This window comes from Crinia signifera, chromosome 11 (genome assembly GCF_055691185.1).
Source record: "Crinia signifera chromosome 11, ASM5569118v1, whole genome shotgun sequence".
NCBI classification, from domain to species: Eukaryota; Metazoa; Chordata; class Amphibia; order Anura; family Myobatrachidae; genus Crinia; species Crinia signifera.
In genome coordinates this window covers 76798787-76826688 of record NC_139227.1, presented here as the reverse complement: position 1 = coordinate 76826688, position 27902 = coordinate 76798787, and the positions used below count along the sequence as shown (strand labels likewise).

At 46.0% G+C, this 27902-nt stretch overlaps 1 protein-coding gene across 4 annotated transcripts in view; it reads left to right on the top strand.

The window, feature by feature from the left end:
• The first annotated feature begins 436 nt into the window (after positions 1 to 436).
• Positions 437 to 27902, top strand: part of ATG2A (autophagy related 2A) — a 141524-nt gene continuing 114058 nt past the window's right edge. For all 4 annotated transcript variants that reach the window (XR_014465701.1, XR_014465700.1, XR_014465699.1 and 1 more), the window contains exons 1-6: positions 437 to 1379; positions 7306 to 7468; positions 9018 to 9170; positions 9321 to 9423; positions 9546 to 9714; positions 24492 to 24668. Coding sequence is in view for 1 of the 4 variants with exons in the window: in XM_083165116.1 (XP_083021242.1) it covers positions 1209 to 1379; positions 7306 to 7468; positions 9018 to 9170; positions 9321 to 9423; positions 9546 to 9714; positions 24492 to 24668 (936 nt within the window). In the remaining 3 variants the exon portion in view is untranslated. The remainder of the gene's footprint in view (positions 1380 to 7305; positions 7469 to 9017; positions 9171 to 9320; positions 9424 to 9545; positions 9715 to 24491; positions 24669 to 27902) is intronic.

The following is a 27902-nucleotide window of genomic DNA, read 5'->3' as shown; positions in this document are numbered from 1 at the left end:
TTTACATGGTTTCCAGCTTTTTCAATGCATTTACTATGTTTCCGGCTTTACCCACCCCCCTATTACAGTACACAAATATAAAATGTAGGGCCACCTATACTTAGCAGGGCGCCCTAATATTTCTGGGGCAGCACTGCTGGCTCTTACTAGTATTAAATGAAACATTCTCAACTTGTATGGCTCCCCTTAATACCAGCTGCTACCGCAGCAGCGCCCACTGCTAGATGTCAGGCACTTGCTGCGTGCACCACACTTGACTCTCCCCCCCCTAGGCTATCATCACTGTAATACTGTCAGACCAGTCAGCTGAGCGCTGCGCGCACTGTGACTGATTTATTATTTATTGATGTGGGTGTAGCAAGATGGCTGCCCCCCTCTCCCCGTCCCGTCCAAAATGACGCGGGTTGTTTACCTCAGCTAATTGGACCCTGCTCGCCCTGCCGTCAACGCGCAACACGAAGGGGCGGAGTTTCATTGAGAAGCAAAACAGATAGTGACCCGGAACCGGGCGTCGCAGCTCGCCCTGGCTGAGAATAGGTGACCCAGCACCACGGAGGACTGGATAACCCGATACCCTATAAGAGCACACAGCAGGGGGCGCTGCAGTGCACAGGGGCACATTGTCTCTATGAGGTCTTCCTATGGGCTATGTGTGTGTGGGGTAAAGGGAAACTGTAGGGATTATTATATAGCAGGGATCTAGGCACAAGACAAAAGGGTGGCACATATACAGGGGCTGGCAGCTGTACGTGTGGGGTCTCCTAAAGCAGGAACAATAGTGCGGTAGTGTATAATTCACTGTCACAGTATACTTTGTATAATTCCTAATATGATATTGTAATATATCACTTGTTAAGATATTATTGTAATTATCACTAGAAAATAACACTGTAATATCACTTGTAATAACAGTATTATAATATATCACTTGCTGATAACATAGTATTGTAATATACCACTAGCTGAGGGGACAGCTGAACCTAGAACAGGAAACCCTTCTGGTGACATTTCCTGTAGTGAGTGGGATACAAGCAATATATTCTTTTACAGCTATAAATCTCACAGTGTTGGGGTACCAGGTAGTGAAAACAAGAAGTGGGTGACATCTGTAGCGCACCACACATTCTGGGTTATGAGGTGAGCCTAGATCCCATCTCCTTTCCCCCTATCTGTCCTGCCCCTTCCCTTGCCCCGGTTCTGTTCCCAGTATGTCTCGGTGGCTTTTCCCATGGTCCAGCTCAATCAAGACACGGGCCTGCAGGTACCTTCTACAACATTACCTGGGGCACTACTTGGAGGAGAGGCTGAGTTTGGAGCAGTTGAGCTTGGACCTTTACAATGGAAGCGGACGTCTTACTGATATACACCTCGATATCTTGGTAATACACCTGTTATACAAATGTCACTGATGAAATAGAAACATAAAGGTATCTGAATGCAATTGGGCTATTCGTAGCTAGCTTTGACAAACCAGCTCTGCAGAATGTCTATGTGTCATAGTACATAGAATAACTACTTAGCCGTGTGTAAAGGCAGGAGTACTCCTTTTAGGATTATTTGGTGAGCAAATGTAAGAGTAAAATCCCAATTTTTATGTCTGCATGAACACAGCACAGAATGCTGGGCATTCTAATCTGACCATGGTTTCGGAGTAATTTAAGGCTATGACTACTATAGGGGTAGCATAAATATACTGATGGAAAAAGTGACTTTCCAATTATGAGCAGTTATGAATGCTCAATGAATTTACTGAAATCTACAAATTACTTCATGTTCATGATGTTGACGTGATCAGGCTATAAAACTCTTTCTACATGGCTGCAAATCTGTAACGTTTTATATCTCTAAATAGCAGTGCTGGGACGATTGATGGGAGGACCAATCACGAACCAATTCCTTGATTTTGGCTTGTGATTGGTCCTCTTCTTCCCTTCTTCCCTTCTTCCACAGTTCTCCTGCAGATAAAATATCCTATTGTTTTAGATCTGGTGCATTAGGATTTTGAGTGGGATACTCTCACTAGGTCTACAAGCATTAGGTTGACATGACTGAAGGTTGGCATGGGTTAGGTCGACTGGGTCATTAGGTCGACATGGGGAAGGTTGACAGTCAAAAGGTCAACATGGAGTTTTTCATATTTTTTTTGAGCCGACAGGCAGTATTTCATGCCCTTCCATCCACTAGGGCATGGTGGAAGAATAAAATAGTGAGCCGAGCATAGTGAAGCCATGTGCCCGAAGCATGGTGAACCATGTGCCCGAAGCATGGCGAGCCATGTAAAGAGACATGGTGCTACGTTTCAGTATCCATGTCGACTTTGTCGAAGTTCGGGACAAAAAAGGAAAAAACCCCATGTCGACCTTTTGACTGTTGGCCTTTCCCACGTCGACCTAATGACCTTGTCGACATTCCTGCATGTCGACCTTCAGTCAGGTAGACCTTCCTGCATGTCGACCTTCAGTCATGTCGACCGTAATGCATGTTGACCTAGTGGTGTCGAACTAATGCTAGTTGCTGTCTACCCAATGATCCATACCCTTTTGAGTTATGTGAAAATAAGGAAGAGTATTAAATATATCTGCTCTGTAAAAAAGGGAACCTTGAGAAACTGGGGCATATGGTTGACTTGCATGTGACTTTTAATTTGTATCGGTGGCAAAAAGAGTGTTGTGTTTGTAGGTTTATTTAATCAAATTGTAAAAGATTAGATATTGATGATAAGATTACCAGCATTGTGCTCATATACTGTAAGTAATAAATATTTTATTTTAAAAATTGGCATCTAAACATCTTGGCAGCCTAACTTCAAATAAAAAGGATGTTGCAGTAAATGGTGACCAACCAGAGACAAAGTGGTTAAATGTCTTCCATATAGGTTTAAAAAAAGGGTACTCTTTACCTAGAAGGGCGCCCACGATTTTGATCTTGGGCATCGTAAGGTAAAAAAATTGCGACGTACCGCGGGCTCGCCACGCTTCGGGTTGACGTTGATCGTGGGGTGGCGTTAACAATTGGGGGGGGGCCATTTCACACTTCAGGGTGGCTATTTGGCCTCTGTGGGCCTTTTAACATTGTTCCCTATGGAAAATCGGGTCAATTGGGACATTTAACATTGTTCCCTATGGGAAATCGCGGTAATCGCGTCGGTCGCATCGCATGAGATTTTTTGGTACATGCGATGCCCACCCTTCTAGGTAAAGAGTACCAAAAAAAGTTAAGTGGATATACCAAAGTTTTATTGTACTGTGAAAGACTATACTGTACAATACTAACATTAATCATCAAGTGGAAATAAATTATTTCCTGTTACATGGCATACGCTAAAATCTGTAGATCTAGTATGTGTGGAAATGTTTTGAATGTGTCACTTTCCTGCTATATTATTTATGCTATATTATTTATCAGAATTAGCAGGAGCTTGTGGATCCTAGTTACAAAGAGAAGATCGGTTTATTCTTTGACGATATGTATATAGTTGAAGGGCATCTGATCTTTCCTTTCCATAGCTACTGCAGAAGCAGCGCTGTGTGCTGAGCGATCTGTCAGGGCCAGTGGTCGATGTACGATGCGGAATACATTGTGTGTGTAGGAACAGACGATATTTTGGGCAATCGTACTTCTGACATTTGGCACTGTTCTATATGATGATTGCATAGTGTGTACAGGAACAATGATTAATTGGATGCATCCTGCTGCACATCATACAAGATGGGTTTGATACGAAATCCCGGCTGTCGGAATCCCAGCGTTCAAAATCCCGATGCCGGAATCCCAACCGCCAAAATCCCGACAAGGGGGGACATGGATCGCCCCCCCGCCCCCCCTTTCGGGCTCACTGCGCTCGCCACACAGCAGCTCCGGTGCCTCGCTACGCTCAGCACACTCATTTATTCTCCCTCGATGGGTGTTGTGGACACCCACAGAGGGAGAAAGTGTCGGAATTCCGGTGTCGGGATTTTGAACGCCGGGATTATAATTGTATCCCTACAGGACAATGCCACAGACGATGTGGATCAGATCGTGTTGTGTGTACAGCTATGTAATATATCGTTATATTATATCTCCACATTGCTGAGGTTTGTGCTCAGCCCAGTCCTTCAAGAGATCTGTTTGGAGGCAGCTTTGATTGTGTAGCGGCACAGTGACCCTGTAGTAGACACTACACACTACGTGCATCTTTTCTGTATATGACCAAGGGGATACAGTCATTGGATCACCAGCAAGTAGGTCGACATGGGTTAGGTCGACAGGGTCATTAGGTCGACATGAGGAAGGTCAGCATGGGTTAGGTCGACATGAGGAAGGTCGACAGGGTCATTAGGTCAACATGGGCTTCTTTACTGTTTTTTGAGCCGACATGTGCCGACCGGCGGTATTTCATTCCCTACCATCCACTAGGGCTTGGTGGGAGAATAAAATAGTGTGCCGAGCGTAGCCAGGCACCGTGCCCGAGCACAGCGAGCCATGTGAGGGGATGCAGTGCTATGTTTTAGAGTTATGTTGACTGTGTCGTCATTCGGGTAAAAAAAAAAAAGTGGGAAAAAACATGTTGAGTTTTTCAATGTTGACCTAATGACCCTGTCAACCTAACTCATGTCGACATTTAGTCATGTCGACCTAATGCTTTTCTACCTACTTGCTGGTGACCTAATGATCCGCCTTTAGTCATGTCAACCTTCCTCCATGTTGACCTAATGCTTGTCGACCTACTTGCTGGTGACCTAATGATCCATACCCCCTTTCTGTATATGACCAAGGGCACTAAACATAAGCACAGCAAGTCTTTGAAAGTTCTACAGCAGGCATGTCCAACGTTGGCCATCCAGATGTTGTGAAACTACACATCCCAGCATGCTTTGCAATAGTTTTAGCATTCTTTAATCGCAAAACTGTGACTAAGCATGCTGGGATGTGTAGTTTCACAACATCTTGAGGGCCAACATTGGACATGCCTGGTCTACAGTGTCTAGGTAGGTGGCAATTGGTCGACATAGACAAAAGGTCCGACACACGAAAATGATGTGAGGTTTTTGTTATGTGTCGGCCTTTCTTTATGACCATGTCGACATTTTGTCTTTGTTAACCAAGTGCACGGTGACCGTTTGTCTGTATCGACATAGTGTATGTCGACCTATTGACTGTCTACCCAGACACTGTAGATCTCTAAATCCGCATCCGGCTACTAAAGTATGAAATGGTGTCACCAACAAGCTCCCTCTGCAGTTCTGTCTGATCTATTTCTGTAGTTTAGTCAGTATGAAAAGGCAACTTTGGGAAACATACATTTGTAGTCTAGTGATCGATTTTTATTAAAAAATCTTTTATCTTTCCCAATTGATCACATTCGCCAATTACATTGTCACCACATTATTCATGGTTGTACAGTATATAGCTCTACAAGTTGCGAAGGTTGGACAAGTTACCCTTTAGCAGATACATACAGCATAGGATCTTGTTAAATGTCCTGGGTGGTTCCAAGAAACATAAACCATTTGCTTCTGGAAGGAGAGCTTGAATGTAGTCCAGGAAATCCTCAGCTGTCACTCTACAACACGAACACTGATGTCCTGTGCGGAGTGCTCCCTTTGTGACTGGCCAGAGTGGACATATGGCCTACTTTCCTTTCTCTACTAGTTCCAGGTTACTAAACCATAGTCAGCAGTCGGTGTTCTTATGACCTGTTGTCCTTTATGTTTAATGTTCTGCTTGTGTGCACAATGCCTTAATGCTTTTTATTTAATTGTGTTTAATTATTAATTGTATTTAATGCTGGGAGAAGCCATATTGATATTGATAATATACTGTATTCTTCTTTGAAGAAGTAGGCATTGACTCTTATAAAACGTTATGCTATACAATACACATGTGAGACCTTGGTTTGCTATTAAAAAAGATATAAGGTGTACCCAATAAAAAGGAGACTTTGTATCTAATCGCAGTGGGTTAATGTGTTTGCCGATAGATGGTGCGGCGTTTTTCCAGTTGAGTACGTGGAGTCAATGGTTTACCTGTGCTGAGGACAACCATAGTCTCCTTTTCATTGGGCACACCTTCTACAAAGTTCCATGTAGCGATTGAGCAGTAGGGTCTGCCCATCCTACTGGAAACTCTTCGGATGCTGTACTTGTTAAGCACAGATTCAGGCAGTGCTAGGTGTAGCTTTGATTTATGATATGGCCAATTCAAAGTAGGAGATGAAAGTCGGGGTAGGTCATTTGTTTCTGCTTCAGTAGAAGTAACAGAACTGGTTTAAGGTGCAGGTATCTCGTCATTGGACATTCATCACTAAATAACTTTAAACATGTCACATTAGTTGCAGGCCCACATACATACTTCTCCAATGAGGAGATGGCTAACTGGGGTGACTCATTATTATTATTATTATTATTATTATTATTATTAGAATTATTATAGAGCTGATCTAGAGCTGTGCATGGTTATTATAGCAAAAGTAACATTTGTTTTTTTTGGTACTTGTTTCCTAGCACAGCACCCATCGCATACCATGGCATACCGTATGCGATTGTATGCGATGCGATATTCGGGTAAATGATCCAGAATGTACAATTAAATATCACATGCCAGCAAATGGCATGCGATGCGATGTGATTTTTAATTGTACAAGCACCCAGATGGGTGCTTACAATGTTAAATGTACCCCCATTATCAACGCCACCCCCAATATCAACGCCAACCCGAAGCGTGTCGAGCGGCGGCAGTACGAGTCCTCCGACCTTATCATACCCCCACTATCCACGTCGGCGTGGATTTGATTTTAGATAGTGTGGCGAGCGCAGCGAGCCCGAAGCGGGGCGAGCGCACGTGGAATACATGTAAAGTAATCCGCGGCCCCTCGCGGGGCTCGCTATGCTCGCCACGCTTAGGGCTTGGTGGCTCGCTGCGCTCGCCACACTATCTAAAATCAACTCCACGCCAACGTGGATAGTGGGGGTATGAAAAAGTCGGAGGACGCGTACCGCCGCCCCTCGCGGGCTCGTTGCGCTCGCCATGCTTCGGGTTGACGTTGACAATGGGGGTGCTTTTTACATGCTTGTACAATTAAAAATCGCATTGCATCGCATGCCGCTATATTGCGATGCACTAGGAGCAAAATCGGGGGCGCCGTGCTAGGATACAAGTACCGTTTTTTTTTTTCTGTCCTGTTCAACTTGTATTTGTTTTCTTTTGTTCTCAATCCCCCCCCCCCCCCCCCCCTCTACTGGCTTTAATGGCCCATTCATTTCACAGCCATCTACGCTTCTCATTATTCACTGTCTGCCATGTTTTCTCTCTGGTCTCTATCAGGCTGTGAATGACCTCCTGGACTCGGCAGGGGCTCCACTAGAGATTATCGATGGCTTTATTGGCAGTATCTCGGTTACCATCCCTTGGTCAGCGCTTGTCACGGAAAACTGTACTCTGGAGGTGTCAGAACTCCAGGTTACATGTCGACCCAAATATAGGGCTGGTAAGTGGCAAGTACTGTATGCTTCCTATCTCCCCGGTGCTCATGTTCCATCAGCATTCTATTAATCACTTGTAACGTAACAGAAGAACCGTGCTTCTGATACTAAATATTCCACTGCCATTTGGGAGATTGTGATGCTCTGGAATAGGCTCCAACTGCAAGTACTATAGTCGCTAATTGCAGGAGGGTTTTAAAATTATTATTATACTTGGGGGGCATCTAATTCCCTCATTAAACCATTAGTCTGATGTTTCGCCATTTTTAAAAAAAAATTGGGCTATTCAGTTGTATCGCCTGGTTAAAATAAAATTCCTTGCCGAAAACACACAGGTTCAGTGAAACCCCATGATTTTTTCATCTGATAAAAATGGGGCTGCTTGTCAGGGGTTTTGTTGCGACTGCCTAAAATGTGTACAAAATCCCAGATAACAATGGCGTAACCTGCGCACCAAGATTAAACAAAGTTTGTTCTCCTTGTGTGTAATTAACGGACTTTGTGGTGAACAGTGCTAGGAACCTTTATGTGTATGATGGGTGGTCTAATGATAGACTATCAATAAAGGGAAAAGGAGCTTTAGGTAAATTATTCAAAAACACTTTGCTTTAGGCCCGTACTGCTGTGGTCACTATGTTACACTGATTTCTAGATGGATATTCTTGACATACATCATATATACAGGTTATACAGTACATGCAGTGTTTAAAGTAATAACTTCTAGTAATGTTATGTAAAATATGATATTACCTCATGCAGCGTTAGTGGGTATACGCAATAGAGGTACGGTAAACAAGTCTTTGCAATTAAATACAATGGTGTGGTAGTGTGGATATACAGGCTTATTGTACCCACAGTGCGGCAGCTCGCTAATTGTATGTGGGGGGTATTCAATCCCGGGTCACGCTGTCCGTATGTCCCGACAGCCATAACTGGCCCGTTTGCATTTTGCTCTACCCGAAAATCACCAGGCGGGATTTAATGGGGGTGTGTCCACGCAAACGGATGTGGATTGTCTAGTTCCGTCCGCTATCATGCGCCCAACAGCTTTTAAAGTCAGGCCCGTTCTTTCGGTCTGCCTCTTTAACGCTGTCGGTCAAGACATTGAATAGGCGGACGCCACTATTTCCCCCATCGTGCTGAAAAAACAGGGGCTCTGGACCGTTCCACAGTGACCCTTAAAGAACCCGCAAGCAGCCTGGCTCCTGTGTCAGAGTCCTGACTGCAGGCGGTTTGCTTCAAGGGTGGTGCTGTGGTCGATGGGATCGGTGTATCGTGTGCGGCTGTTTGATAGCAGGGTGTCGATGCTCCTTTTCTCTGAATGGAGACTCACCAAAGTCATTTGACTTTGACAGTCATCCCATCCTTATTGAATTAAACATCAGTGCCATCATTTAAATTTATAGATGGACTATTTGCTTGTTTCATAATCTGCATAGTGCCAGTGAAGCCATTCATTTATATTGTTATAGGTAGTGCAGAATATTCAGTACAGCAAGCATAGGAAATCTTCCTGCTTGTTATTTGTACCTCACACCACCTCCATATTCCCAGCTTCAGCAGGAGCAGATTCTCACAGCTGGTCCTCATGTATGACCACCAGCATGCAGCTAGCCCAGGAGTGCCTGAAGGAGCAGACAGAGGAGCCTTCTGAGCCCCCACAGCCTATTGAAGGACTGGAGATGTTTGCACAAACTATAGAAACAGGTACGATGGCCATCTAACACCTGCAAAGAGTGGGCATTCTACATTTCCTCCCCTCTTTCTATGTCATTCTGCCACTTACTGCAATACCTCACTTTGCAGTAAGATGCACTTAAATTACAGTATGACTTGTTTATTCTGAATATTTTGTAGTGTTGCGGAGGATTAAGGTGACCTTCCTAGATACCATCATTAGAATTGAGAATACACCACCAGAATTCGCCACAGGGACTGCTCTGGAGATACGCATCAAAAGGTCAGTTTCTGAGATATAGCTGGTTTTTATAAACTCTTTCAGATCTGGTAATGTTTCTGTTGTTTATTGCTAATGTGAGCACACAATATCCTGCTCTTAAATTCCCTGTCTCTTTCCTTCAGACTAGACTATTGTGATGAGGCTGTAAGAGACACTGGTCACACTTTGCCTGTGGACATCCATCAGCCTCCAGCTTTCATCCAGAAGATCCTGCAGCTCAGTGGTGTTTCACTTCATTATGAAGAGTTCAAAAATAGGAGGCACACACCCTCTCCTACTCCTGCCCCTGAGGTAACTGTACAGTATGGTTTTAAGTGGCACATCTGTAAGATCATGTAATCAAGTCACTGAATAATACAACTTGCACCGTGGCAAGCCCGCAAGGGGCTTTGTTGCGCTCGCCATGCTGTCTTGAGTCCGGGCCAGTTGGGCTAATGACTGTTGGGATCCCGAATGTCGGAACCATATACCACACCCCTCTGTCCCAGGGTGTTATGCACTTTCATATAGACTTTAAAAGTCCATAGCAGATAGAAATAACACACTGGACAAGAACGACGCTCAACAAGAGCAAAGGACAGAGGGGCCTGAGTCAGTACCACCGGTAAAGCAGCGGTTGTTCGCTGCTTAGCAAGCAACTTCTCACCATCTTGCTGAATCACTTCCAAAATCTGTTCCTCTCTACAAGTACACATTTGTTAGGGATACACAAAAAAGAAAATAGAAAAAAATTTGCAACACTAACTGGCGATGAAATTTCTCTTCCCCTTTATTCACAGCTTGTGAGTTAGACTATCAATATGTAGCCCATACCTGCAGGTCCTCTTTTTAACCATGAAATCAGTGGATTTAAAACCTCTCACATGCAATAAGGTTTTCATTTTAGCGACTTCAAAAAAATGAATGATGGCAGTTAGAGCTTTGAGCTATGGCATTCTGTCTTACAGATAGCTGCGCTACATTTGATGGATATACTGCAGGGCTGTTGTTTTAACAAAGATGTTTTTTAGGTCATTTAGAAAGAATGAAATAAACATTTTTGGTACTTGTTTCCTAGCACGGCACCCATCGCATCGTATACCATAAGCCTTACAATGGCATGCGATGCGACGGCACCCGATGTTACACAATTTAAAATTGTATATGGCATACAATGCGATGGTATACAATTTAAAATTGTATAGGCACCCTAATGGGTGCTTTCAATGTTAAATGGACCCCCTATAAGATTATCTCTTATATATTTAGCCAGATCTGTCACTCAACCCCTGTGGAGAACATTCCTGTGTAGAACAGTTTCATGTGTCTAACGTTCCACCCCCTTGACATCACCTCCCCCCGCCCAGCCAGGGCTACAGTACACGCCCACCATCCACCATTACTCCACAGCCACCATCCACCATTACTCCTGCACATCCCTACCCTCTGCCAGGACCCCCCTCCCACGATTCGCTGGACCTCCGCGACCACCCCCTCCATTCGCAGGACCCCTGCATCCTCCCCTCCCGCGATTCGCGGGACCCCTGCAACCCCCCCTCCCTCGATTCACGGCACCCCCCCCCCTACTGCGATTTGCGACCCCCCCCCTCCCGCAATTCGCACCGCCCCCTCCCGCGATTCACGGAACCCCCCGTAGCGCCCCCCCCCCTCCCGCGATTTGCGGGCCCCCTCGGCACTTCTCGCGATTTGCGACCGCCCCCTAATTCACACATTCGGGGACCCCACCTCCCGCGATTCATACCCCCCCTTCCTGCGATTTGCAACCCCCCACGACCCCCCCCTCCCGCGATTCACGAAACCCCCCGTAGCGCCCCCCTCCCGCGATTTGCGGGCCTTCTCGGCACCTCTCGCGATTTGCGACCGCCCTGTAATTCACACATTCGGGGATCCCCCCTCCCGCGATTCATGCCCCCCTCACGCAATTCACGGCACCCCCCACACCCCCCTTCCTGCGATTCGGAACCCCCCACGACCCCCCCTCCCGCGATTCACGGACCACCGCACCACCCCCCTGCGCCCACCCTCCCTTGATTCACGCCCCCCTCATGCAATTCACGGCAACCCCCCACGACCCCCGCCTCCTGCGATTCATGACCCCTCCCGTGATTCACGGACCCCCCGCACCACCCCCTTGACTCACGGCACCCCACGCGCCCCTCCCGCAATTCACGGACCTCCGCAATTCACTAACCCCGACAACCCCCCTCCCGCAATTTGCGGACCCCCCTTCCCACGATTCAAGCCCCCCCGCGCCCCCGCCCACGATTTGCGGACCCCCGCCCCCTCCCGCTAACCGCGGATCCCCACACACCACCCCCCTCCCGCAATTTGCAGGCCCCCCTGACCCCCTTCCGGCAATTCCACCCCCCAGCGGACCACCGCGGCCCCCGCTCCCGCATTTCACGTACCCCCGTGACAATGGGGGATCCTGTACCACCACAAGCAGGTACCGCCCCTAGGTGGGAAATCCGGCCCTGGCTGCCGCACTGCAGGTTTCCCCACTGCCCTCTGCACCAGCGCCACAACTTTTATCAATGTCTTGCCCACATACCACTATTATAAAGCCTCCTGCTCTCATGCACGCTCACTCCCTCCCAGTGGGAGGAGACGCTCACCCACTGCCGGGAGCTGCATACTGTCCCCCACCCTCCTCCAGTTCTAGGGATGCCCATCGACCATCAATGATTTTCAAATAATCGATGGTTTATGGCCGATGTTGAATACTTTTGCCATCAATGTGGGAGGACACTGCCCTGCCTCCTGTTCTCCTGCCCCGTAACTTCCGCCAGTGGAGACCCGCTCACCCTGTGTTGCCCACATTCCCCTATCATGCTTTACCGCCCAGCCTCCTGCTCTCATGCACCCTAACTCCCACCCAGTCGGAGGAGACACTGACTCCTGTATTTCTGTGCTGCCACGCTGGACCCTCACCCACTGGCAGAAGCTGCACAGTGTCCACCACCCTCTTTAGTCCCCCGTATGCCCACACACCCCTATCACTACCCAGCTTCCTGCTCTCCTGAACCGTAACTTCCACCACTGGATAATCGCTGATGCTGTGTTGCCCACATACCCCTATTATGCCTCATATCCCAGCCTCCTGCTCTCATGCACCCTAACTCCCACCCAGTAGGAGGAGACACTGACTCAGGGCCACCGTCCGGTACTCCTGTGCTGCCACGCTGGACCCTCACCCACTGCCAGAAGCTGCAATACAGGGCATCTTTCATACAATTCCAACCATATTTCTCACAATACAAATGTTCACAAATTAAGGGGCGTAGCCCCTTACGCCGGTGTGAAGAGCGCCCGTAGGGCGCGATGAATCACCTAGTTAATTGTATAAGCACTGTAATGGGTTCTTACAATGTTAAAAACACCCCCACTATCACCGCCAACCCGAAGCGTGGCGAGCGCAGTGGTACGCGTTCTCCGACCTTTTCATACCCCCACCATCCACGTCGGCATGGAGTTGGTTTTAGATAGTGTGGCGAGCCACCGAGCCGGAAGCGCGTTGAGCCGCGCGAGGGGATGTGGAATACATGTAAAGTAATATGCGGGGCTCGCTGCGCTCGCCACACTATATAAAATCAACTCCACGCCGACGTGGATAGTGGGGGTATGAAAAGGTCGGAGGACGCGTACCACGCCCCTCGCGGGCTCGCTGTGCTCGCCACGCTTCGGGTTGGCGTTGATAGTGGCGGTGGCCACTATCATTTAACATATATTATTTAACATTGTAAGCACCTATTAAGGTGCTTATACAATTAAAAATCGTATAGGGGGACCATTTAAAAACCTATTAGGGTGCTTATACAATTTAAAATCGCATCGCATTGTGGGGCAGATGTATTAAACCTGGTGAAGAGATAAACTGGAGATAAAGTGGAGAAAAAGTGGTAGGAGGTAACGCACCAGCCAATCAACTTCCAACTGTCATATTTCAAACACTGCTGATTGGCTGGTGCGTTAACTCCTTCCACTTTTTCTCCACTTTATCTCCAGTTTATCTCTTCGCCAGGCTTAATACATCTGCCCCATTGTATGCCATATACAATGGTATACAATTTTAAATTGAATACAATGCCATACGACTGAATATCGTGGGCGCCGTCTTAGGAAACAAGTACCACATTTTCTTTTCACTCCTTAGCTGAATTTAGTGTTTAGAAGATCTGTATCGCAGGGATTCTGTATTTCTTAAATTCTAATGATCTTCTAGGCTTCTTGGATGCCTACAAAAAATTATTGTTCAGTGGATTACTGCTGCGGTTCCACATGCTTAAGTTGTGGAAGGAACACTTTTCCTACTTGTGTAAACACACATTATACCAGACCAGCGAACGCCACCCTGTGGTGGTGCACCCTGGTGCTGTGGGTAAGCAACTGTGCTCGGTTGCCACATGGTTTTCAATGCCTAAATTTCCAAACTTTATTGCTAAGTACAGAAGTTTGGGCATAGACTGATAATCATTGCAACTCTCCTGATGGGACGTCCCAATAAATCTGTTCAATCATATAGTCCCAGCGCTGCTCCTGAGAGGAGGGACTCTGAGAGAATGGATTTAGGGCCTGATTCTGGTTCACTCGCAAAATCAAATTGTCTCTAATGGACAAAACCATGTGCACTGCAGGGGGCAGATGTAACGTGCAGAGAGAGTTAGATTTGGGAGTTATTCTGTTTCTGTGCAGAGTAAATACTGGCTGCTTTATTTTTACACTGCAACATAGACATCAGTTTGAAGTACAAACCCCACCCAAATGTAACTCTTTCTGCACGTGTTACATCTGCCCCACCTGCAGTGCACATGGTTTTGTCCATTGAGAGAGAATTTGCTTTTGTGAGTGAAGCAGTAACAGACCCTTAGCCGACACACAGTGACCATGCCTGCTGACGCGCCACTGGGTTGAGAAGCAGAATACTTGCCTGTTGTTGACTGACAAATGGCTGTTTTTACTAGGTGCTGTTGTTGCTTCTGAAGTTCTGATAAGGACTAGGTTTATTTTGCATTGCTTCCATTTGGAAGAGACACTTCGTTTGGTTAACCTTTCATTCTGTTGACTCTAGAAAAGTTCATTTGCTTAACGTCCTAGCTTCTAGAGTGTTTGCATTCATCTGCTCTAACATTACACTCCCAACTCACCCTGTAAACAGACCTTACATAAATGGACATGTTTCATTTTTCTGAATCCCTTGCCCTACAGGTGTTTGATAGCTGTCGCTGTTTAATTATGTTTAGCTACAAGTTTCATTTCCTCATTCAGTGATGACTTTTTTTTTTGAAGTGTTATTAAATAGTTTAAGGGTATCTATCCAGTTACTCATTCTACACATACAGATGCTCACATTGGTGCTGTATTACACAGGATCAAATTTGTTGTATTAAATGAATTTATACCTCTTTCAAACCACTGTATTAGTTAGCCTGGGTTGCGGCTCAATGTGAAAGGGTCCCCCAAAAATAACCTGGGTACAGTTATCCAGCAATCCAGCCTGTGTAGTAAGCAGGATTGATCCTGGGAATGACCCGGTTTAAGGTGAAGCTTAAATAGAAAACCCCAGTCTCGACTTCCGGTGGGCGGGGCGCCAAGAGCGGCCGCTTTTTACAGAGGCTCCCCTCACCTCAATGAAAATCTGCCCGCATCGCTTTTTTAACAGCAGCAAATCTTCCTTAAACATACACCATTGTGTACCCCGTTTGGTGGAGATCACAAAGATACCCTTTTTGGAGCCGAAATTCAAGTTTCCACCGGAGTCTGGCCTTCAGCGAGGAAGGCCCGCATGAACGCCTGAGTGAAGGCGCGAAATCCGGCGCCATACTGCCGACTACATAGGAGACTCGGCGCCATACTACCAACAACACAGAGAACTCTCGCCGCGACCCGGTTGTGGCCACCCGCTGAGTAACCGAGGCTGACTAGGCGGGCTGTCCGCTGCGGGCGGCCCCCCCACCCCCCCCCCGGGACCGGAGCTCTTACCGGGAACGCCGACATCCTTGCAGGCTGGGGTGGTCTGGACGCCCGGGCATCGTCGGGTGACTGCGGACACCCCCCACCCGGGGAGCACCGTCGCGCGGGGATTGCCTGCCTGCCGAGCCCACCCACTGACTAAATATCGGGTGCTCGTTGTCTCCGCTGGACGCGGCGGGGGCTTGGACTGTCAGGAGCGGCGGGAGTGCTTCCCCGGGCGGCGCTGTCTGGTGAAGCAACAGGTCACTCGAGATCCACGCGGCACCTGTGGACCAGGAGGCGGACGGAGCTCCCGGGGACTGCTTGCCATCCTGCCCGCTCATCCAACATCTCTCCCCACCTGTAGCGACGACTGGCTGGCTGAGGCTCTCGGTGGAGGCGGGCTGCCGCCCGGCACACAGCGCTATTTCCACTGACCGCGGAGCTGCGACAGTCGGACCACCTGCTTTGGGGGACACACGGAGCAGGCGGGTGCAGTCCACACGGCCCCCCAGTGCTTCCAACAGGTGCTTAGAAGGATCACCTGGCTGGCCTACTGTCTGGAAGCACACCTTGGAGTACAGCCCGTCTTCTGAGGACACCTGAGAGACCAGGAGGATTAGACACTACCGCTCCCAGCTTCAACACCTGGTACTAACCTCGTGAGTGTTGACATCCCCCCTATTAACATCCCCCCACTTCCCACATACCTCTTCCTTACCTTCTCAGTGTGCTGCCTCTCCCTCCCCCTTGCCATACTCTCTTGCCAATGTTGTCCTTCCTGCCGTACCCCCCTCACATTTGCTTAACCTAGCTATATTACCCGGCCAAGACTTAGTGAAGCCACTGGCAGAATAACAGCAGCTAGCAGTTGTTGAGTGGAGACATCACAGCCAAACTACCTACATTTCTCATATATGATGTGCCTTATTGTTAGATTTCGGGACATAACTTCAACTTAGTGAATATCTGGTCCTCAATTTGTGTTGTCTTCCCAGAACTCCTCCGTACCTAGCTATACAAAACCCAGGTGAGGAACAATCCAAAAGGGCTGCCATCCAAAGCCCTCTTTCTCCTCGGAGCTGTTACTTAAAATATCAGCCTTTTGGGCCACCAGTTAATTACCCCACATCGACACACAAGGACTTTTGGAGACTGTCTTATACTGCCACCCTACCACTGTGGTTGAGACACCACACTCCATTGCCAGGTTTGCTGGCAGGGTACTCTGCTGACATCTAGTGGCAGAACTTGTCATTAAGCAAAGCCCATATAACTGCACTATCTGACTGTTTTTTTTTTTTTTTTTTTTTTTGTTTTTTTTTTTTTTTCCTGCATAATATTGTGTAAAGTTGTCCAATTCGTGCTATGTAGGGGCAACACATATCTGTGCAGACCGAATCATCTTAGTAATTGCTTAAGAGTTTGAGGGTTAAAACCCCTCCTTTGGCCGGGGTATAAAACCGGCCCTTATTGAGGGTGTCATCACCCAACTAAAATTGTGCCGCTTTTTGATATAAATACAGATAACATTGCAGAAAGATTGCTAAGGTAAGAGGTTTATAAACTCACAAACCAAATCTATATTTACTGGCCGTGGACAAGCGATCACAACAAGTCCCACCTAACGGCCACTCCGGGGCGTCTGCCCAGATAGCTACAGTGTGCTCAGACTGTCACAATTTTACGTTGTAACTGGGATTTAGTTGGAAGCCAAGCTATGTAATTCCATCTGGTTGAGGGGGGAGAGGGGCCTCTCATGACTATTTGTGACTATACACAGGCCATTTATCCACTAGAAAACACATTAAAATACGTTGCCCCAAGGTTTAATCTCCAATTCGTAAAAGTCCTGCCCTGATAGGGTATGGACAGATTCCTTGAAAAAATACCACAGGCAAATTCATCTCAACAACCTTCGAACCCCACTATGGGCAAAAACCGCCAAAAACCCACCCAAATGCCTTCCCCCCCATCCCCGGTCCTGTTCCCCACTGGTAGTACCTCCAGCGAGCCCACATCTCTCTCTCCCCAAACACAGGTGATCCCTACACCGGAGGAGAATGCCAAGGTAACAATCCAAATGTTAATGCCCCTACTTGATAAAAAATTTGAGGATCTGCACACCAGATTAGAGGCGTCACTCACAAAAATTGATGCAAATACCGCCAGGATAGCTACGGCGGAACAACGGATCAGTGATAATGAGGACGCTGTGCACGGCCTACAGAGGCAGTTAGAAAGCAGGGAACAAACAATAAATGCCTTGGCGTCAAAGTTAGACGAGATGGAGAATAGAGATAGGCGATGCAACTTACGTTTTATAGGCATTCCTGAAACAGTTAGGGGTCCGCAATTGGAGGAATATATCAGTGTCCGAATAGCCAGGGCTCTGGGGATATATGATGACTCAGCAGTCCCCCAAATTGAAAGGGCACACAGACTGGGGCCTGAGAGACGGGACCAGGCCTCCAGACCACGACCCACTATTGCCAAATTCCTAGATTATAGGACCAAAGAAAAGTTTCTGGCAACATACAGAACTTCCCAGCCCCTAATGGTAGAGGATCAGAAGATCCTAATATTTCAGGATTTTTCTGCCCTGGTTTCCCAGAAGCGGAAAGAATTTTCTGGAATATGCAAGATGTTAGTGGAGAAAAACAAACGCTTCGCTTTAATGTATCCCGCTAAGCTGAGAATTGTGGATAATGGCCGTACACTATTCTTTACAGACCCAAAACAGGCAAGGGAGTTTATAGAGAGGGCTCCGCAGCATCCTCCAGATGGACAAGATGAATGACGCATTTATGAGTACCCAGGGTGAAATTGTCAGCCTTAGATAGGTCTAACACTAGAGACGGAGGGTGAGAGCCGCTGAGTGGAACCGGGATATCATGATCTGAGGTCATGTCTATAAAGGTCCAGGTACTATCTGGTCACCTGTATAAATCACAGAAGGTTCCACGCGGTATGTTGAAAGGTTTTATTATAATTGGCTCATATCCCTTGCTGGAAGCATAGTGTAGACCGCCAAAGGTACTATATTTAAACATTTAAATTGTTTCTTTTCCTCAGAGTTAACCAATCGGAGATACAAGTTTTTACCTCTCCAATGTCTGTTTTGAATAAATGTTATATGGTCACTTTTATATACAAAGTAAATAGCTATATAGGAGAGGATGGGAGGCCCTCTGCCCCCCACCCCCCCTCCTTCTTGTTTGTTCCTTTCTAATTTCAAGTTATTATATTTGTCCGAGTGTTTTCACCGGAGCACCCCATATGAAACACGATGGGGTCCTCAGATGAAGATATAGAGTGGTCGCCACTCTTTAGGTTTACTAAAAAAAAAAAAGTTTAAATCACCATTTACTCTTTTAATCCAGCATTTGGAAGGACAGTTATGCCCATTATGTTACATTAAGGATACTTACCCTCACTTTCAGAAAAAGGTTTTCATGTTTAACCCTATGCTTTCTATCTCGCATGTGCCAAAGCAGTTGATCACTCCTGGTGTCGATCTATGTCTGCGCAGCTGAACACAGGTGAACTACCACCAATTCCCCCTCAGTTAAACCTAGTCTCATGGAACGTGGCTGGTTTGAACACCCCTATCAAGCGTAAAAAGGTACTCACTCATCTTAAGAAGCTTAAGCCGGATATTGTCATGTTGCAGGAAACCCACTGGCGAAGTGGCGATGACTCTGGGCTTAGAGCCCGATGGATTGGGGAATGCTTCTCGGCTTCATACCGAACAAAATCTAGAGGGGTAGCCATACTACTGCACAGCCATCTTAGATGTAAGGTCCTTGACAGGGTGGAGGACGTGGAGGGACGATTCCTTCTTTTGGATGTAGAAATAGAGGGGATATTATATACCCTCTTGAACGTGTACGCCCCAAATATCTCTCCAGATAGATTTGTGTCCAAACTGTCCCAGTTCCTTGCGTCCCGTACTGTCCATAGATTGATTATGGGGGGGGACTTTAACTCTGTAAATGACCCTAAATTGGACAAGTCCCCACCGTTACTTAGAACCCTACCCCCTTCCTGGTATCATATCCAAGCCTTACAGACAAACCTACAATTGAGTGACCCATGGCGCCTCCTCCATGATCAGGAAAGATCCTATACGCACCTATCCAGGGCACATCAAACTTTATCGAGGATTGACTTCTTTCTAGTCTCGAACAGCCTGATGTCACGAGTAAAACAAGCTGACATCTTCGATATTTTGATATCGGACCACGCCCCCATATCCTTGAGCTTATGGCTTGACTCTAGCAACGGGGCGAGCCGCCTTTGGCGCTTTCCGGACTATCTAGGCAAATCAGACGATTTTAAACAATTTTTAACTAACTCCTGGAACAATTATCATGACGATAATCTGGAGCACTGGGAGGACATTGGATTGTTTTGGGGAGCGTCCAAGGCAGTAATGAGAGGACATATACTCCAGTATATGTCCAGACAGAAAAGGGAACAGGCCAAACACTATAGGGATTTGCAATCCATGGTGTCACAGTCTTTTAGGCTTTATCAATCCATCCCAACGCAAGCTAACTTAGAAGCATACCTCAATAATAAAAAGATTTTAGAATCATTCCTAACAGCACAGGCCCGTCTCAAACTAGACATTACTAAACAAATGTATTATAAATGGGGTAACAAATCTGGGAAACTTTTAGCACTTATGTCTAAACCCTACAGAAAGCGTTCATTTATCACCTCGGTTAAAGACCCCAAAACCCATAAAACTTACCTTACTACTAAAGAGATACTAACACATTTTGAGGAATATTACAGGTCCCTTTATAAAGAAATACCGGTACAGGGAGATAGGCTGGAAGCTCTCCTAACGTCTGCCCATCTACCCCCTCTAAGTCAAGAACAGAGGGACGGCCTTATGAAGGAAATAACTGCAGAAGAGCTTCATTTGGTAATAAAAGATCTTTGTTCCCATAAAGCCCCGGGCCCAGATGGGTTCTCGGGAGTTTACTTTAAGATGCTAGAGGCAGGACTCACACCAACATTATTGGAATTATATAACACCATATTAAAGGAGAAGCCCCTATTCCCATCATTCACGGAGGCATATACTTCCCTGATCCCTAAACCGGGAAAAGACCCCCAACTGGCGGAGTCGTATAGGCCAATCTCCCTGCTAAACGTGGATTTTAAAATTCTTACTAAAATAATAGCCAATAGAATGCAGTTACTATCCCCAGTCCTTCTCACACCCCACCAAACTGGGTTTGTCAGGGGTCGTCACTCAGTAAAAGCCATACGGATGGCAATAGCTGCGGTGATAGCGGAAACCCAAAAACCACACCCTAGAGGAATGTTACTGAGCCTAGACACGAATAAAGCTTTCGATTCAGTAGCTTGGCCCTACCTATTCGCGGTTCTAGAGAAAAGAAACTTTAACGACTCCTTTATTGAATTAATTAAATATTTCTACACCACGCCTCTAACAAAATTATTAATAAATGGCCAGAAAGGGGAACAAATCCAGATGTTCAGGGGCACGCGCCAGGGATGCCCCCTTTCCCCCTTATTATTTAATTTATGTATTGATCCCTTATTTCGGATCTTACAGTCATGGCAGCCTTTTAAGGGCATCATGGTTGGTAGATCGGAACTAAAATTGTCGGCATTTGCAGACGACCTACTCTTGTATATAGGTAACCCAGAGCAGGCGCTAGACCAAATATTGGACAAACTCAATGACTTCGGAGAGATATCGGGATACACGATTAATTTATCCAAATCATCAGGATTATATCTGCACCCATATATGCATGTGCCACATTGGGGAAGACACATCCCGGTTAAATGGGAATCTAAGAAAATTGACTATTTAGGAATCCGTCTCCCAAAGCGTCCCTCCGATCTGTACAGGGTCAATATATCAGAGGCAGTGAATACGACCACCAGGGAACTGGATGGTTGGAAACAGCTGAGACTCTCTTATGTTGGCAGAGCCAACCTAATCAAGATGGTAACCTTCCCCAGACTATTATACATATTACAGGCCCTACCCCTATTAATATCCCAAAAAGATTTAAAACTACTAAATATGTTGTTTCGAAAGTTTATATGGAACTCAAAGCGGCCACGCATTGGGCTGATCAAACTCCAACAACCAATGTTCAATGGGGGCATAAATTTCCCTCACATCATGAATTATAACCATGCATCTGTTTTGCGATTCCTTAGGGATTGGATCCATAATAGCGAGGCTTACGCCAACACGAAAATTGAGGGTGACTTTTTAGAAAATTGTGGGCTGGTGGGTTTCCTGCATATGCATGACGGGGAAGTGCCGGAAGCGATCAGGAATAATCCCTTATTATGGTCAACAAGGAAAGTCTGGCATATACTTAGACATAAAAATAATCTCAATGCACACAAATCGTTGTTTCTCCCCCTATTAAACAACCCAGAATTCCAAGGTGGTATAGCCTCTCAACCCTTTCTTGACCTCAAGAAAGAAGGCTTAATAACGATTCGCTCCCTGATCGACATAGAATCCAGGAAACCAGCGTCTTACACGCAAGCAGCAGATGCGTTCCCAACTTTCAAAAAATTTCCCTTTGCATACATGCAAGCTAAACACTATGTGGCCACGGTCATCCGAGCCTTCTCGGAAGCGGACTGGAGCAACACACTCGACACCATGCTTTTCACAGGCATTGCAGAGAGCAGAGCCATATCTATTCATTACAACTTTTTACGCAAAATTCTAGATTATGACCATATAAGCTCTGGTATGAAAGCATGGACCTTAGCGATGCCCACATTAACATGCAGTCAGCTGGTCAAAACCTTACAAATATCTAGAAAACTGATACCGGCCATGCAATACCAAGAGATGTTTTTGAACATCTTCCATAAAGCCTATTTTTCCCCTCGCCGTCAGTTCCTAGCTGGAATGACGGGATCAGCAACCTGCCCACGCTGCCAGGATAGGGAAGCGGGCCTCTATCACTATTTCTGGAGCTGCCCTTTAATAAAAAGCTTCTGGCTCAGAGTCAGAAAATTTTCTCATGACCACTTGGTAAACTATATCCCCTTCACGGACCAATGGGCCATTTTTGGAATACTACCGGAGGGTCAGAGAATAACCAAGGGATGCAAGAGACTATCATTAATCATTAGCGCTGCAGCGCGGAAAGCTGTACTGCAGGCATGGATCGACACCACACCTCCTACCCTAAAGCTTTTCCAGGAAAAACTGTACCATGTATTTAATATGGAATGGATTGAGTGCCTCTTGGAGAAAGACCAGCGAGTAGCTAAATTCTTTAATACATGGGAAAGCTATATTGCAACATTATCTCTCGAGATAAGGGTAAAGCTGCACAACTCGTTTAAGGGTACTCAATGGTATACTATGAGACTAATTGCTGGGGACCCACCGGTTGATACCGGCTTGTAACCGCGCGCGGGGAGAAGGGGGTCTCATTGTGTGTCTCTGACCCCTGTGGCATCCTCTGAAACAGAGGGGGTGTGACCATGGGAGCCGTAGGACCTGTATGTGGTCCCTGAGATATCAGGGAATCTAGACACTGCGAGATATATTTGTCTAAACATGAATAACCACAAGCGGAATCTGCTATACAAGATCCTTTATTGAATGTACATGCATTTTTATACTGTTTATTTTCATGAATAATACTTCTGTATCATATGTATATTGGATGTCTACGGTTTCAAAACGTATATTGATACTTTGATGTAATGAATGGTGTTTTAATAAAAACATTACTTTAAAAAAAAAAAAAAAAAAAGAAAACCCCAGTCTCATTGACACCCTATGGAGAGCTAACACATTACATCATCTCCAAGCACCAAGAGAGGAGAAGCCCCGTAACATTAACAGTATAACTCACATCCAGCCTCCGGGTAATTGGGGTTTTAAGTCGCTGTGACAGTGCTTGAAACGTGTGTTCAGTAACCCAGGCTGGGATCTATAATTTTGGTGTGAAAGTTGTATTCGTTAATTGATGTAGATTTGGATGCAAGACGTTTGTAATTGTACTTCCATTGCATGCACAGGGGAAAATGAGGATATTTGCCCTGTTGCAGAGCTACTGCAGTGGTTCCCAAACTGTGTGCCGTGGCACCCTGGGGTGCCTTGGGGGACTTGCAGGGGTGCCCTGGGTTGATGGTCCAGGACCAATTCAAGTTCTTTATATCCAATATAATAGTAAAATTATGGACAAACAGAAGTACATTTTGTCCATTACAACATAACTGATACTAAGGATGAGATATAAACACAATTTATTTAATTTAATATTTGTTTCTGAATTTCTCAATGAGAAACCTATAGCCTAGGGGTGCCGCGAAAAAAATTCTGATGCTTCAGGGTGCCGTGAGTCAAAAAAGTTTGGGAAACCCTGAGCTACTGTATATGCTTCTCTGCACATTTCATACACTTGGTTTCATAGTGGTCTTCATTATCAGTGTGCACTCACACCAGGCCTACTGTACTCACCCTACCTCTTTACCTCACCTGTGCTCCTGTCCTGTTCTTCCCTTCCTCTACTTCATCTTCAGTCTCCTGGACAATTTTGACAACTACTTCTGAACTGATGCTGATTTTATTTCTACCAGCTATACACCTATTTATACTGTATTTTTCAACACACCCTGTATGTTACCTTGTCATTTGTTTTTTGTTTGCTATGTACGGCGCTGCGGACACTTTGCGGCGCCTTATAAATAAATGTACTACTACTACTACTGTATTTCTGGTTCAAGAAACCTCACCAAACTTTGCCTCCATGTTACCACCTTTTTAATTCACACAACTTCAGCTACAAGTGGAGTTGCAATCAAGTTGCGTACAACTTTAAAGTGCCCTTGCCCTTGCGCAGTGCCAAAACATGCAATATCTGTCCACAGAATTTACTTGCATTCAGTTCTGCTTCATCACCTTTTATGTTGGATAGTTTGTTTTCTCATGTGGTACATTGTTCGAGGTAACACAAGGGCCTTCGTGGGACCTATAGGTCCTACAGAAAAAGTGCAAGCAGCTAGTCTGTTAGATTTGTATTATTGTCTATCTTTCCCAGTTTAAGTCCTTGTTCAATAACTGCCTTCTCTCCTCACAGAACCCGCATGTACTGACTAAGCACACCGAATCTCAGCCTTTGCAACCCCCTGGGCTTCCCAGCCGACCTGCACAGCCCTCGCCACCTGAATCCCCAACCCTCCAAATAGGCAGCTGCTCTGGGTGTACAGAACTGATTATCAAGCTGAAACAGAATGATATGTTTCCAGGACCAAAGGTGACCGCACAAGTTCATGTCTGATTATTGGCTACACAAGGTTGTATGGTGTTCATATTATGGTCTATGCTATTTTGCGATACAGTAGAAATCTATTTACAGAATAAATATTTTTTTGACAAATTCCAGGTTTACACTGATAAAGCTTTTATTGGAGTTATCAATACTTTATTATATCCCTTTTCAGTATTAAAATTATGCTGGAGTCCTCCGCTTCGCCATACCCTGTGTATTGTACAATAGTAAACCGTTACACATGCAAGTAAAAATTATGATCCAGCGTCTCAGACAGATGGAGCGCCTCTCCGCCAGCGCCCGCATGATCCCCTCTCCGCCAGCGCAGGGGATCTGGCGGTTACCGACACTGTGTGAGAGGCGCTCACTAGGCTTGCCGGGGATGCCGGGGACAGTATGGTGACTAGCTGCCTGACAGGGACACTACGCTGACTACACAGGGCTGCCTCGGAGTCACTACGCTAGGCAGCCGTTGGACTACACTGACAGCCCAACACAGCAAACAGTGACACCCCTGGTAGGGAACAGGAACTGCATGGGTTTTCCAAGCTGGCAGGTGCTAGAATGAACACCACTGGTGATCAATGCAGCAGTTCTGGATCCCCCCCATTTTTGTGGCATCTGGTCTCTGAGGTGGTCCCAAACATTGTTATGGTAATAAGAAGGGGCATCATTCCCTGTGAAAGCAAAGTCAGCGCAAAAATATGCAGTTGATTGTTCACAACCGAATTGTTTATATCAAAATCAAGAACACTGAATGCCTTATGCTGTCTGTGCAACTGCTTTCTCTATCATGCTGGATGCAGGCCAGCACTGGGCAAGGCCGCCCAGCATGCCAAGTCCCTCCCCGTGATGCGAATGCAAAATATTTGAAATCGCAGAAATGTAACCTGCGATGTGCTGGCATAACTATGGTAGCCCCCTGCCTGTGCACCCTATTGTCTGGCTCGCAACCATTGCGTGTGACGTCCTTGAAAACTGTCCTGATGCACCTGTGTTGCACGAACCATTCCCACCAACACCCCGTGGCACCCCTTTCCGCTATCACTCAGGCTGGGTTGTGTTTTCCAGGATGTGATCGCAGTTTGAGCCATCGCGCATGTACAATGCTGAATCGCCCCCTCTGTTAGTTGACATTTTCCTCAGCTGGTTGCAACAGTTGCTAACCCAATCAACGTGGAACCAGCAGCAAGGAATCTGAACTGTGAGAGATTCAAAGCACACAATCTCCCAAGAAGAAATACTCCTAAAGCAGCCCATACACACTGCGATGCGGGCTGTCCCGATGTGTGCTTTGAGGTGCGTGCACATACTTTTTGTACTTCGTTTTCATCACATTGCATCGCATTGCATGCACAACATGTGCACAGGCAATGCAATGCGATATGATCCGTGCTAATCAAGCACGAAAAGCACGCCCGTATCAGGGCGTGTATGGGCAGCATTACATTTTGCATAGCAAATCATAGAAATCAATGACATTATTTTGACTTGCCCTTTGTTACATGTAGGGGAAATATGTCACATCTCAGGATGTAGTGTGAGAGCTGAGCCTACTGTGAATGGCTGAAGTTCCTCTTTTATGTAAGCACCAATCACCTTCTAAACAAAAGAAATGGTGGGGGACCACCATCCAAAGTACTAATAATTAGAAACAGGTGGGATTTAGTACAATTGAATGCATACTTACATACATAGTAAGGGGTAAATGTCAGTTAATAATCGATATCTCGTTTCAGGAGCTGAAACGCACATTTAGTAACAGATGATTTCTTATATTGATAATTATTGCCATTTGACTGGTACATTATGCCTGATTCAGGCTATCCTTCGCTGGAAGCTCACAAGGTGATTGACGGGCGCCAGGCCTTTGGGGGCGTTTTCTGGGACTGCTGTGGAAAATGCAAGTGTTCCCCAGCATCCTCCCCACAGCCTGCGCAGCGCCAAGTGAGTCTACACTTTCTCAGCGCTGCGAGCAGGGGGACAATCATTCAATGGCGAGTGATGTGCACGGCTGGCAATGCATTCATAGCCATGCACAGGGGCGGGGGGAGGGAGCTTGGCCTTTACCTGCTCTCTCGGCTTCGAATACTCGCAGCCCAGTGAGCAGGGCTCAATGGGCCTAATTCAGAATTAATCGCAGGGCATACTGTATTTGTATTTTGTATCTCAAAATGTGCAAAACCATGTGCACCGCAGGTGGGCAAATGTAACATGTGCAGAGAGTTACATTTAAATCAAAATTGCAGTGTAAAAAATAAAGCAGACCGAATTACATTTGCCCCACCTGCAGTGCACATGGTTTTGCTCATTTTGAGAACAAATTTGTCCTGCGATCAGGTCTGAATTAGGCCCATTGTACAGATGTGTCCACATACATCTAGCCTTATCGCATGTTAAACAGCTCTTCTAGTCACGCCATGCCATAACTAGGTAGTGCAGAGAATGTTTGAGGGGGACTATTTTTATTTGCATACAGGTGGCAATAGGAAGCACAACCAGCTTCTGCTGAATAAAATGGTATGCAGCATGCCTTTATTCCATATGGGACAGCGGCTGTATTTGCATACGAAATGCTGCATTACAGTGTTTTCTAGTAATACACTGTTCCACATACCGTACCACATACCATTTCATGTGCAGATACACTTGCAGTCACACACCTAGTATATGATTTCTGCATATAATTTTATGTGCTTTCTATTCACACTGTTTTGAGAATAAGATTCATTGTAATGGAAACAGTTGTATGCACAGATGTTCAGCACTAACAGTCACATTTGTGTAACTCAACTTATAGCGCATGGAGGATAGATGTATGTGGACACATCTGTATGTCATTAGAAGCTACAGTATATTGGACTTTTACTACAAAAAGCATTTCTGGCTCGTATGAAGACACTTTTCTTTTTTCAAACTCCTTAATTTGTGGAAAAGAGGGAGCATAGAGAATACATTGATAAGCATAGTATACATCAGATAAGTCACTCTCTTACAATTTCAATAATAAAAGAAAGAGAAACAAACTAATTGTGTAAAGCAGTAAAAGTTGGAGTGGATGAGGATTTCCAGTTTCTAGCAATTACTGATTTTCAGCAGCCAAAATATAAGAAAATCGTTTTTTCAAAGACGGGTCTTAATTTTGGAAGGGCTAACAGGAACACCCATGGGTCCAGGGAGAGCGGAATGCCTGAGAGGGATTTTAGTCAATCAAGGACT